This window comes from Ursus maritimus, unplaced genomic scaffold (assembly GCF_017311325.1).
Source record: "Ursus maritimus isolate PB19 unplaced genomic scaffold, ASM1731132v1 scaffold_35, whole genome shotgun sequence".
Classification (NCBI taxonomy): domain Eukaryota; kingdom Metazoa; phylum Chordata; class Mammalia; order Carnivora; family Ursidae; genus Ursus; species Ursus maritimus.
The window spans coordinates 14,169,380-14,183,794 of record NW_024426119.1 but is presented as its reverse complement, the minus strand read 5'-3'; the positions used below and the strand labels follow the sequence as shown (position 1 = coordinate 14,183,794).

General features: G+C 35.4%; 1 protein-coding gene across 3 annotated transcripts in view; it reads right to left on the bottom strand.

Annotated features, from left to right (window-relative positions):
* The window catches only part of ICE2 (interactor of little elongation complex ELL subunit 2), a 70,660-nt gene that overhangs the window by 48,646 nt on the left and 7,599 nt on the right, over positions 1 to 14,415 (bottom strand). For 2 of the 3 annotated variants that reach the window (XM_008706045.2, XM_040620565.1), the window contains 2 exons: positions 12,413 to 12,674; positions 11,201 to 11,320 (listed from right to left, as the gene is read on the bottom strand). In XM_008706045.2, the coding sequence (XP_008704267.1) occupies positions 11,201 to 11,320; positions 12,413 to 12,674 (382 nt within the window). The remainder of the gene's footprint in view (positions 1 to 11,200; positions 11,321 to 12,412; positions 12,675 to 14,415) is intronic. The other variant, XM_040620566.1, reaches the window with a different exon arrangement.

The following is a 14,415-nucleotide window of genomic DNA, read 5'->3' as shown; positions in this document are numbered from 1 at the left end:
AAATTCACAGCTTTACTCAAGCAGAATATATGACATTGTGATAACATGTAAATAACTCAAAGATGCACAGTGGTTTTGGCTGAGAGTGGGGTTATAATTAAAAAACATATGTATATCATCTTCAAAGAAACTTATTTTTTCTTCTACTGTCAATGAATCTAATCTGAACCTTTTAGAATTTGCTTTATATCACAAAAGTAAATTAGCAATAAGCATATCTTTGTAATCTTTATATCCTCTTTTCCTTCAGACATTTATAAAATTTGTCAAGTTACAAATTAATAACTTTACTCCAGTCTCTTTTCATCTAATTTCATATCCGCCTCTCCCCATCCTCACTCCCTGCTGTCTTTCACATTTTCCCCCTCCATCCATTCTTTTCAACACTGACTTTGGTATTTTATTCAGGATATTACTTGCAACTAAGGCAGATGTGGGTTAACATGGAAAAGTTTTGTTTGTTTTTTAAAAATCCCAGTCAACTGCAGTCAGCTCTGCATAGTATCTTTGCTCCTCATTTATATTAGTTAACTTCCACCCCTAGCATTCCCACCCTATAGCAGTCATCACAAGAACTTGAACACACGTGCAAAAGAAAGCAATACATAAGAACTATATGACATAGAGCCTATTCTAGTTAGATATTTGCTCATACATCTTTCTTGGTAAAACTCTGTTGGATGTTAGTGCTTGTAACTTAAGTTTCAAAGTCACAGGAAAATCTAACACAGTTTTACTCTTATATTCAGATACATTACTATATATTATTAGAGATATTTCACAACTGGTAGGTATTAAGCAACTATAGGATCATTACTTGATATATTTAAAAAGGGTTTTAACTAATAATTTATTTGTCTTTGAAAAACAGCTATGAAGGTTAAGAGATTCTGGCTGTTTCCCATCACCCAACCACCAAATATTATTTACCATTCAAAATATCTTGAAAACTAAATACACCAAAAGCACATGCATGTACATAATACAGATCTATCATTACAAAGAAAGGTGAAAATGACTCTGTTCCCTAGATTTTATTTTGGGCCAGAAAGGAAAAATATGGTATCATAAATGTTTGAAACGTAAAAACATAATGGACACTACTTCTGGCAGTGTGGTAGAGTACGTATACTTTGAAGAGAGAGCACTTCTATCCAAATCCCACTACATACTGGATAAATTACAACTAACAATTTTCATGCATGACTGGGCTTGGTAAAAAGCAGAAAGAATCTCAAGGACCATAAGTAAGTAAATAAACCCCAGACATCTAGAGTGAGAAGAAACAGGAGCAGAAAACCCATGAAAGATGAGGTATCTTGAGGTCAAATGCCTCTAACAGTGGGAAGATCAGGTGAGACACTGAACATGAGACTCTTACATTTAAGGCTCACAAAACAGAGATTTGAACTGTTATTTGTACACTCATGTTCAAAGCAGCATTATTCACAACCGCCCAAAGGTGGAAGTAACCAGAGCATCCATCAATGGATGAATGGATAAGCAAAATGTCCAAATACATACAATGGAATATGTATTCAGCTTTAAAAAGGAAGGAAATTTAGAAACATGCTATTAGAAACATGCTAGAACATGGGTGAATCTTGAAGACATTACACTAAGTAAAATAAGTCACGAAAAGACAAATACCATAAATTCCACTTACATGGGGTTACCTAGAGAAGATCAAATTCAGAGACAGAAAGTAACATGGTGGTTTCTACAAACTGGGAGGGGTGGGAATTGAGGATTATTGTTTAATGGATGTGATAAAATAAGAAATATGTATTTGGTCTTTGTCCTTCGTTCCTAACACAAGGCACTTAAAACCCTAGGAATTTCCTGAGTGACAAGAATGAATGTCTTTTGTATGCTAATGACATGACTCCTGGCTCCTAGAGAACTTCAGGATGGGGGATGGTTGCCAGAAAGACCAGGGCATGATTAGAGGGCTGGAGATTGACTTAATCACCAACAGCCAATAATTTAATCAATTATGCCTAGGAAACAAAGCCTCTATAAAAACCCCTAAACTATGGGGTTCAGAGAGCTCCAAGGTTGGTGAACACTTGGGTGCTGGGAGGGTGGTATGCCTGGAGAGGGCGTAGAAGCTCTGTGCCCCTTCCGCCATCTCTTGCCCTGTGCATCTTTCTCTTCCATTTGGCTGTTCCTGAGTTGTATCCTTTATAAGTTAGAATAGTAAGTAAAGTGTTTTCCTGAGTTCTGTAGCAAATTACTGAACCAGAGGAGGAGGCCATGGGAACCCTAGGCCTACTGTCCAGAGAGTTGGATAACTTGTATTGGTGGATAGTGGTGAGAATAGCTGCCTTCCAGAGAGATGGAGAACTGGCTGGTGTGGGGAAAACAAAACAAAACAAAACAAAATAAAACACGTATTTGGTATGAAAAGTGTTTTTAGCAGAAACAGTTCAGAAATGGGTAGAGAGTCTCAGTTTTGCAAGGTGAAAAGCATTCTGGAGATTGGCTATATAACAATATGAACGTACTTAATATTACTGAACTGCACACCTAAAGATAATGAAGATAGTAAATTTTAAGTTATGTGTATTTTACCACAATTAAAAATAAATTTTAAAAAAGGGAAGGGAATTCTTTTTTTTTATTTTTAAAGATTTTATTTATTTATTTGACAGAGATAGAGACAGCCAGCGAGAGAGGGAACACAAGCAGGGGGAGTGGGAGAGGAAGAAGCAGGCTCACAGAGGAGGAACCTGATGTGGGGCTCGATCCCAGAACGCCAGGATCACACCCTGAGCCGAAGGCAGACGCTTAACGGCAGACACTTAACGACTAAGCCACCCAGGCACCCCAGGGAAGGGAATTCTGACACATTCGACTTGAACCTTGAAGAACACATTATGCTAAGTGAAATAAAAATCACAAAAGGAAAATTACTCCACTTATGTGAGGTACCTAGAAAAGTCAAATTCATAGAGCTAGAAAGGAGAATGGTGGTTGCCAGGGACTGGGGAGAAGAGGGAATGATGAGTTATTATTTAATGGGTACAGAGTTTCAGCTTGGGAAGATGAGAAATTTCTAGAGGTAGATGGTAGAATTATATTTACGAGAGTATAAAAAGTATTTTATGCCATTCAACTGTCCTTAAAAATGGTTAAAAATTTATGTTATGTACATTTTACCACAGTTAAAGAGGGGAGAGAGGAAGATGGGGCAGGGACGGAATGGAAGACAGACTGAGGTCTAACCTAGCGATGGGACTCCCACGAAGACAGAGTTGAGAAAATAAACGTGAAGCAATAATATAAAATGGCTGAGAATTTTCCAGAACTGATAAAGGACAGGAATAACAGATACAAGAAACATAATGAATGAAGTATGATTTAAACACACAAACATTGTAGTTTAACTGTAAAATACCAAAAATACAGAGTAGTCACAGAGAAAAGACAGATTCCCTAAAAGAAAGGACAAACAGGGCGCCTGGGTAGTGCAGTCGTTAAGCGTCTGCCTTCGGCTCAGGGCATGATCCCGGCATTCCGGGATCGAGTCCCACATCGGGCTCCTCCGCTGGGAGCCTGCTTCTCCTCTCCCACTCCCCTGCTGTGTTCCCTCCCTCGCTGGCTGTCTCTCTGTCACATAAATAAATAAAATCTTTAAAAAAAAAAAAAAAGGACAAACAGATGACACACTTTTCAAAAACAGGAGCCAGAAAAAGTAGAATTATATCTTCAGATTGAGAAACAAAACAGTCAACTTAGAATTATGCATGGAGTAAAACTATCATATAAGGAGAACAAAATAAAAATATTTTCAGATAAACTGAAAGATTGTTCATCAACAAGAGGCGGTCATCAAAGGAACATCTAGAACACAAAGCATTTCAGGAACAATAAGGAGGACCTCAGAATGTGTATTTGAGAAGAAGAAATGGAAAGCCAAAAATCGTCAGAATTTGTAGATAAATTAAAACAAACACTGTTTATATAAAATAATAATGTAGGTTTAAAAAAGAGACAGCATTAAACATCAGTCAGGAGGGATGTGATGAAAGTCAAAATGCTCTATGGTCTCTGTAGATACATAGACTAATAGAAACAGAATAGAACCAGAAACTGACCCACACATCAATAATGACAAGGCAATTCAATGAGGGGAAAAAATCACTGTAAAAATTCAAGGGTAACCATTAGGAGAACAGAAAAACAAAGAATAAGTTCCAAATCAATACGGAGAGGAAAAGAAGGAGAAAAAAAAGTCAATCCTCTTAAAAGACGTAAAATTAGAAAGAACTTTAGGAAAAGACAAATGAAATCACAAACATCAATTATAATGAAGGTAAATAACTAATCTTTCTAGTTATAAGGCAAGAGATGTCAGATTTTATTTAAAAAGAAAAGGAAGAAAGGCAATATAGCTCAACACTATTTTAAAAGATATTTGTAAGGGGCGCCTGGGTGGCTCAGTCGTTAAGCGTCTGCCTTCGGCTCAGGGCGTGATCCCGGAGTTCTGGAATCGAGCCCCACATCGGGCTCCTCCGCTGGGAGCCTGCTTCTTCCTCTCCCACTACCCCTGCTTGTGTTCCCTCTCTTGCTGGCTGTCTCTCTGTCAGATAAATGAATAAAATCTTAAAAAAAAAAAAAGATATTTGTAAAATACAAGTTCTACAGATGTGAAGAAATCCTATTGATATCCCACCTAACTCTTCTGTAGAAATTGACAAGTGGATTCCAAAATTTACATGGAGATCCAAAGGACTAAAAAGAACCAAACAATTTTTAAAAAGAACAAAGTTGCAGGACTTCCCCCACATGGTTTCAAAACTTAAAAGACCAGATGGCAGAGGCATAAAGACAGATTTATAGATTAATGAAATAAAATACAGTCAGGAAATCGACCCACACACATATCATTGGTGACAAGGCAATTCAATGAGGGAAAAAAATAGCTTTTTCAACCAATAGTGCTAGGCAGAGTTTCTCAATATTGGCACTTTCCACATTTTGGACCAGGTAATTCTTTGTGGCCATCCTATAACACTGAAGGGTATTTAGCAACACCTTTCGCTACTCACCAGATGCCAGAAGTACTCCTTCCTCAGCTGTGACAACCAAAAATGTCTCCAGACATTACCAAATGTCCTCTGGGAGGCAAAATCACTCTCAGGTGAGAATCACTATGCTAGAACTAGATAGCCATATGAAAGAAGAATGAACTTTGATCCAAACATCACATCTTGCACCATAAAAACTTGAAATGGACATTCACATTAAAGTTAAAGCTATAAAACCTCTAGATCAGGGTTTCTCAACACAAGCATTAGAGACACTTTGGGCTGGATAATGCTTTGTTGTGGGAGATGTCATGTGCATTGCAGGATGCTTAGTAGTATCCCTGGCCTCTAGCCAATAGAAACCAGTAGCATTCAGCCACTTGTGACAACCAAAAATGTCTCCAGAGATTGCTAAAATCCCTGGGGCAGAGGTAACGAAGTAAAAGTGATCCCAAATGAGAACCACTTGGGGTCAGCAAAGATTTCTATGCTTGAACACATAAGAGCATCAGCCATTAAACATTTTGAAAAATGAGACTTCATTATAATTAAAATTCTGTTCTTTGAGAGACACTCTTTAAAACATTAAAAAAACATGTCACAAACTGGAGAAAACTACATATATAATAGACTTGTATTCAGAATATATACAGAACTTTCAAGACTCAATAAAAATAAAAACCAATAAAATCAGCAAAAGATTTTAAAACATCACTGTTTTAGGGAAATGCAAACTAGAACCATAATGAGACACCACTACATACCCACGAGGTTGTTAAAACATAAAAAGATTACTTGGGAAAGCAAACTGGTGCAGCCACTCTGGAAAACAGCATGGAGTTTCCTCAAAAAGTTAAAAATAGAACTACCCTAGGATCCAGCAATTACATACTCGGTATTTACCCAAAGGATACAAAAATACATATTTGAGGGGGTATAGGCACCCTGAGGTCTACAGCAACACTATCAACAATAGTCAAACTATGGAAAGAGCCCAAGTGTCCACTGACTGATGAATGGATAAAGATGTAGTGTGTGTATACATACACACGCACACACACACATATATACATGTATATACACATATGTAACACACACATTATACATACACAATGGAATACTACTCAGCCATCGAAAGAACGAAATCTTGCCATTTGCAATGATGCAGATGGAGCTAGAGTGTACTATGCTAAGTGAAATAAGTCAGAGAAAGACGAATACCATATGACTTCACTTACATCTGGAATTTAAGAAACAAAACAGATAAACATATGGGAAGGGGGAAAAAAGAGAGAGAGAGGGAAACAAACCATGAGAGGCTCTTAATGATAGAAAACAAACTGAGAATTGATGGAAGTGAGGTGGGTGGGAGATGGGCTAAATGGGTGATGAATATTAAGGAGGGAATTTGTAATGATGAGCTTTGGGTGTTATATGTAAGTGACAGATCACTAAATTCTACTCCTGAAACCATTATTATACTCTGTGTTAACTAACAAGAATTTAAATAAAAATTTGAAAAAGAAAAAAAAAAAAACAATTGTATGGGTGTGACTAAGGTCATCAACAGGAAGAAAGATGAAACCTGAGATCAAAACTCTACTTTTACTTTTCTAAAAAAAGAAAAAGATCACCAATACTAAGTGTTAGCAAAAGTACAGGGCAACTAGAACTCTTATACACTGTTGATGACTGTAAAATGGTACATCCATTATGAAGAAGTTTGGCAGCTTCTAATAACACTTAACTACACTTGCCATATGATCTGAAAATTCTACCCCTAGTTCTTTACCCAAGAAGAATGAAAACATATGTTCCCAAAAAACCTCGTACAAGAATGCTCATGGTAGCTTTATTCATAATTGCCCCAAACTGGAAATAACACGAATGTCCATCAACAGCTGAACTGATACACCAATTTTGGTATAATTATACAATACAACAAAAAGGAATAAAAAAGGAACACATTATGCATATTTGTGTCAATGTGGATGAATCTCAAAAAAATACTGAATGAAAGAAGCCAGACATAAGAATACATTGTGTGTGACTCAGTTTTTATGAAACTCTAGAAAAGGCAAATCTAATCCATGGAGACAGAAAGCATACTGGTGGTTTCCTAGGTCATGGATACAAAGAGGCAGAGAGATCTTTTTAGGGTGATGGAAGTATACCTTATCATGATTGTGGTCATGGTTACACAGGTATATGCATTTGTGAAGACTCAGCGACATGCACTTAAAATGGATCCTTATTACATGTAAATTATACTTCAAGAAAATTGATTTAAAAGTAAACATGGTAAAAAGGAAGAGCTTATTTAGTATGTAGTAACTATATGCTCTAAAAACATAGATAAAATACAACCTTTTAAAAACAAAAAGTAGGGGAGGGGTGCTGGGTGGCTCAGTTGGTTAAGTATCTGCTTTCGGCTCAGGTCATGATTCCAGGGTCCTGGGATGAAGTCCCACAACGGGCTCCCTACTCAGCAGGGTGTCTGCTTCTCCCTCTCCCTCTGCCCCTCCCGCTAGTGCTCTCTCTCTCAAATAGATAAAATATTTAAAAAAAAAAAAAAGTAGGAGAGAATAAGAACACATAAAAAAATTTTCCAAACTGTTTTCAGTATCCTATTGATTGATAGTACTGTTATTCTAAGGTTATTGTGAGTATAATGTGGTATAAAGTAAATGAGATACATGTGGTATTTTTTCTTTAAGTAAATACTTCCTGGTTCCATCTACTGAAATAGTCTCAGAAACAATGACCAATCCAGCAATGAGCATCCCCAGTACCCAGACTGTAGTCTTGAAATACCACTTGCCACTGAAAGAAACAAGGGCTCTGGAGAATTGCCGACTCCAGGGTTGAGACAGGAAATGTACAAAACGAGCCTCAAAGACTACCATGGTGACTCAAAGACTCAAAAGCCAGTATGAAGAGTGGTCACTGGCTAAAGCTAGTATTATTTGAGCTTCAAAAAGAGTAATTACAGTGGACTAAAAACCATAATATTTTTTAAAAAGAAAACATTGATCAACATTGGAGAAGAAGGAATCAACTTTTTCAAAACTGGCAATATAAAGGTAAGAATTTAGCATTTTTTTTCTGCTACATGAATCGGGAAACCACATAGATAAGGGAAAACATCTCAATAAAATTATAAAAATTATTCCAACTAATAAATACAAATAAATGATGCAATTAGAATCCTACGATTTTATAAACCCCAGTGAATGAGATCTAGGCATCAAATATGAACAGCAGCAACCACCACAAAAAAGAAACAACCAGACATATGTGCCACCTGAATAAAGAACACAACATCTATTGAATCCATCTGGCCAAGACTAATTCTGATCAAGCTTCCAGATCCCAACAACAATTTTAAGAAATACAGAGAAAAGAGGAACATGTTGAATGTCACTGTGAATAAGCAATCATCAAAATCTAGACTGTGGGAAACATTACAAGCCAAATGACCCAAATTCTTGAAAAGATCAAGTTTAAGGAAAAGAAAGGAATTGAGGGGAACTTATAGATTAAAAGAGACCATTTTATCAAAAGAAAAAGCTTCCAACACACATAACCCATAAAATTTGTATATTTCAAATATACAAAGAACTCTCACATACCAATAATGAAAAGAAAATCCAGTAGAATACAGGGCAAAACTTGAACAGCTGATTCATAGGAAATAACCAATTAGTATATGAAAAGATGCAAAGTCTTATTATATATATAATAACATATCCTCTAGATTGGCTAAAACTGAAATGACTGCCATATAAGCATTAACTTGAGGATACGGACCAACAAAACTCTCAAAGGTAGACTGTAAAGTGGCATAACCCTTTGGAAAACAGTTTGACATTATTTACTAAAGCTGAAGATATGTGCACACTCTATGACTCAGCAATGCCATTCCTGGGTATATACCCAGTAGAAATGTGTGCACATGTGCACCAAGAGACATGTATGAAAATTTTCATAAGAGCACTGCTTAGAATAGCTCCAAACAGGAAACAACTCAAACTGTGATCAACAGAATAAATTGTAGTTTATTCATATAATGTAATAATGCACAGAAATGAAAATGAATGAACTACAACTACACACATACATGCGTATGAATCTCACAAACATAATGAGTGAAGGAAGAATTCTGTTCACATAAAACTCAAAAACAGGCAAAAGTGAGCTCGAAGAACTACCAAAAAAAGTGTATGGAAACTATCCACACCAAACTTGTGACAGTGATTACCTACTTCTTCAAGAAGGGAGAATGTTATTATTAGGAGGGATACACAGGGAGCTTCTGGGTTACTGGTAATGTTTTATTTCTTGACTTGGAAGAGAGTTACATAGGTGTTCATTATATAATTATTTGTTTAGCTGTATATATTTGTTCTATATACTTTTCTATAAGTATAATGCATTTCATAATATACAATTAAAATTTTAAAACACTAAAAAATCAGAAAAATATCAGTGAACCTTTAGGGTGTAAATGTAAAATGTAAATTAGACAAAATATACTGCCAAGTCAATCTGACTAAAAAAACAAGACTTAATGCTGATTGTTACCTATCAAATAATGTACTTTGTTAATAAACACTTTTATACTCACTAAATAATTACAATGAGCACTTGAGAACTTAATGCATGTCAGGCATTACTCAGTCATTGGGAACACAGCAGTGCACAAAAAAGCACTTATGTATAGGTGTTGTGGAGAAAGACAATAAAAAATAATAAAACATGATAAAGGGAACCCTGAAAGTGATGCTATTTGTTACAGGGTAATTAGGGATATCCTCATTGATAGTTGGCATCTGAACAGAGAGAGACTTAAATCAAGGAACTAATCCATGCACTTATCTGGGGAACAGCTTGCCAGAAAGATGGGAAAAACCTAAGGCCTTAAGGCAGGACCACGCTTGGAGTATTCAAGTAACGCAAAGAGGCCAGTAGGCTGGAGCAGAACTGAGAGGGAGTTAGACAGAAGATGAAGCAGGCTGGACCGGGGTAGGAGGGTTGAGGGAGGAGTGTGATCATGCAGGGCACTGTACAACTTTGTAAAGACACTCTCTTTCTGAATAAACTGAGAAACCATTTTAAACCAGGGACATGAGGGGATATGACTTATGTTTTAAAACCATCATTCTGGTCCCTTCAAAGGCACTATTAAAATAGGAACAGCTACAATTTCTTTTCCATATTGAAAAATATGACACTTGGTTTGAGTATATCATTTGTAGGTTCGGAGAAAATAAAAATCCAATGCTTCCTTTTACTTAGAAGAATCATTCTTCTGGTTCATATTAACAGCAAAATTTCACCTTAAAATGTGTTTTTAAATGGTAGAACTAATATCCTCTGCTGCCCCAAAATCATAGGGACCAGCTGTTTTGGTTTGTTTTTTAAATTGTGGTAAAATACACATAAACCTAACCATCTTAACCATTTTTACATGTAGAGTTCAATGGTGTTATTAAGTGGATCACACTGCTGTATATAATAACTAGTTTTAAAGACTTCAAAAAAATTCAGACTGGTGCTGGTATTTGTAGATAAACTCTAATACAATAATATATATTAATAGTTACTAGTTAATTAGTATACTCTGAATTTCTCCTAAGCCCACTGAATGATGGTGGGGTACAAAGTATATTGATTTACATGATTTGCTAATACATTTGCATAAGTGATCTAAGTATCAAAAAATGAACTCACAGTTGAAATTCTTCCATTTGCTGGCTGGTTATCCTGAAGATAACGAGTACAAATTTATGTGACTAACTACTAAATGACCATTCAGATTTTTAAGGACCAAGGCAACTCCTTAAACACCTGTTCTCTCACAAGGGAAATCTAGTGCATCAGATCAAACCATCCATGTGAATAAGATATAATTCAAATTTGATAGTTGGATCAGTAAAATAAAAAAAAAATACATATATATATGAATACACTACAGTATATGATTTTGGGTGCTAATATTTTCATTACTAAAATACATGACGAATAAAAGACATACACACAATTTGGTCTCTAAACTGATAATACTGATATCTTTATATGATTGTGGCAGGATCATCACACATTTTAAAATGCTGCTATTGCCTATTACTTGGCAGTTTATATAAATGTTTTTTTGGTTTTTTTACCTCTGTGAAGAGACGAGCATCATCAGAAAGCATATTATAATCTTGTGCACATTTCTTTGCGGAATTCTGCAAAAACTTTAGGAATTCCGTAACTTCTTCATTCACATGTTTTTTCATATCCTGATTTTTAAAAAAGTAGACATGTCTTGGAATAAGAAGTTTGATTAAAAACAATCACTTCTCAATCCCTGCTCTAATAATTTGGACTTAAAGACTAATTAAAGTATCCCATCCAAAGTAAAAATCAGAGAAATGCTAAACAGTATTATATAATAATGACAAACTTATTATTAAAAACTCCACAATGTATATAAATCTTAAATCACTATGTGGAACACATGAAAGCAATAAATACTGCCTATCAACTACACTTCAATTTAAAAAAAAAAAACTAACTCCATAAGAATAGAAGAGCAAATGACTAATATTATAATACCTACTTAGAAATTAATAAATTTTTGCATAAAATGCTTTTAATTAACAAAAAAAGACTAACATCCAAATGAAAAAAATGTGCAAACAACATGAATAGGCAAGTTACGAAAGAAATAGAAATGGCTTATAAACACATGGAAAAGGCTTATTTTCATTAGTAAACTCTGTAAATTAATATAAAACAAGGCATCACCATTTTTTCCATACCAAATTAGAGGCAAAAAGGTAATATCCACGGTTAGCGAAGATTTTTTTTTTTTTTTTAAAGAAAACTTTCATGCAATAGTGGTACAAACAAACTGGCTTAAACTTTTTGCACTACAATTTACCCATGTGTAAATGCAGATCTAAGCCTTAAACAACATGTATAATCCTTGATCTGGCAATTTTATTTTTAAGAATTTATCTTAAGGAAACAACTATAGATATGAACAAAGAGTTTGCAATCAAGATGTTCAACACAGCATCATTTATATAATTGAGAACTTGAAACTACTAATTAATCAAACAAAAATGTAAAATTGGTTCAAAGAGCAATGTAAAATTGTTCTGCTAGTACTTAAGATGAACTGGAGTGAAATACGCTCAGAACCAGAGCAAAATGCCTGAACTATAATAGAACCAACAAAAGAATGAAAGCACCAATGCTCTGTCAATTAAACTCCTCAAATTTTCCATTTTTGTAAATATAGCTGCACCTAAAAACATAAAAGCAAAGTTAAAATATTTTCTAACTTTTAAATATTGTTTACTGAAGCTGAAAAATAGAATACATACCAAGTACTGCAAGTAGTCATTTTTATTTATTCCAACAGCTTTGGAATTTGCAGGAATTTTTGCGTATTTAACCAACAAGTCCACATAACTCCTCTGCTCTCTCTGTGAGAAACGAGAGAAACGAGGATAAGGAACTCTTGGTTTTGGAAGAAGAACCATTCCAACTGTGGTTTTAACTTTTTCCTTTGCTTCAGTTGCTGAACTAACTGCCGGCTCATTTTCTACAGAACTTGCTGATGCATTCAAATTTTCTCCTATACGTCTGGAAAAAAAAATACAATTTACAAATATGTGCTTTTCACATGAAGATTACTATCATGGAATTTCATGATTCTCAATCACCAGGGAGAATATAGCGTGATTAACATAGTAAATTCTGGATTATTATCTAACTCTGCCACCTGCATTTTGATGTTTAGCCATTTGGTGTAAATTAAGTATTCTGCAGGATAGGATCACACTACAAGTTTACCTTCAATTATCTGACGGAGAGGAAGAGGCAAAATCCTTAGACAACTTATTCAGTTTGGAACTTTTTTCCCTTTATTCAACAGGGGAAAACTGCTCTTACCAATTATAGATGCAGGTATTTCATGTTCACCTTTATTACAATGCAAGTTGTTTTCAAAAGCTTAAATTCTTCAGTAAACTATATCAGTTAATATGATGAACAAAAGCCACTAAAAGCAGGATATGCTTAGGTCACAGGTTCACAAATTGACTGAGATTCTAAATGTTCTAGTTTCCTTAAAAAGAAAATTACAACACTGTGTGCCACACTTTATGGAAGCAATAGTGGTTTTAGAAAAGTTGAACAATCCTCTGTCACTCATACATGGCTGAGTCCATGGAAATGTGTTTATGCTTTGAATGAATGCAAAAGAGAAAATCTGTCATATCTATAAAGAAATGAACTAGAGGAGAAAGTAGTAACTAGAGAACCAGTTAACCATATTTATGAAACAATACCCCCAACTGCTAAGAAAGAAAAAAACAAAAACACCTTTCTGCAACAGCGAGATACATGAATACAAAGTTCTTATCTTGTTCATAATTTGTCGCTATTCCTAGTATTTGATTGCAGTTATCTACATTTTTAATAAGAGAGTTTTAAAGTACACAAATACATACACACAGACACAACTACTTCCTCAGCCTCCACAATTCTAATTTCCACCACAGTAACTGTTCCCTATGATTTAGTTCCAAATTAAACAGCAACAGTAACACAAGAGGAAGGGAAACTAATGAGAAGGATGGAGGTCTGCTGATTCATTCTTCATCCCTTGTTCATTAATATTTACTGAGTGACTACCATGTATCAGCCTTGTGCCGGACACAGGAAGAATACAGCCTCTACTCTCTAAAACTTTAGAATCAAGTGGATCAGACAAATGAATGGGGAAGAAAGATAAGTAAATATGTATATCGATAGAGTGTAACCATGGAGATCTCAGATTTCCAAACCGAACTTACTGAATAGGTGACCAAGAATCCTAAAGATAGTATGATCAGGGATTAAGAGGGAGAAACTGGGAGGGGTGCACTCAGTCAGTCAAGTGTCTGCCTTCTGCTCAGGTCATGATCTCAGGGTCCTTAGATCAAGCTCCCCATCAGGCTCTTTGCTCAGCTTAGCGGGGAACCTGCTTCTCCCTCTGCCTCTGCCTGCCACTCCCCCTGCTTGTGCCTTTCTTTGTCAAATAAATAAAATCTTAAAAAAAAAAAAAAAGGGGGAGAACAGGGAGGGGCAAGAAATATTCAGAGCTGTGGTTCTCAATTGTAACAGTATTAATTTCTTTAGGGAATTTTAGAAGACTACAGTTGCATCCGGGTTGTCACAAAAGAAGGGGAGAATTAAAGGCACGGAGAGGTGAGGAATACTAGCTGCCTGTAATGTCATGTATGAGAGTATACTACACAACTTTCAAAGGTGCCTTTAGGCTATCTCTTAATCATATACAAACAAATCTGGTCTGTTATTACTTATCCTAACAATATATTTT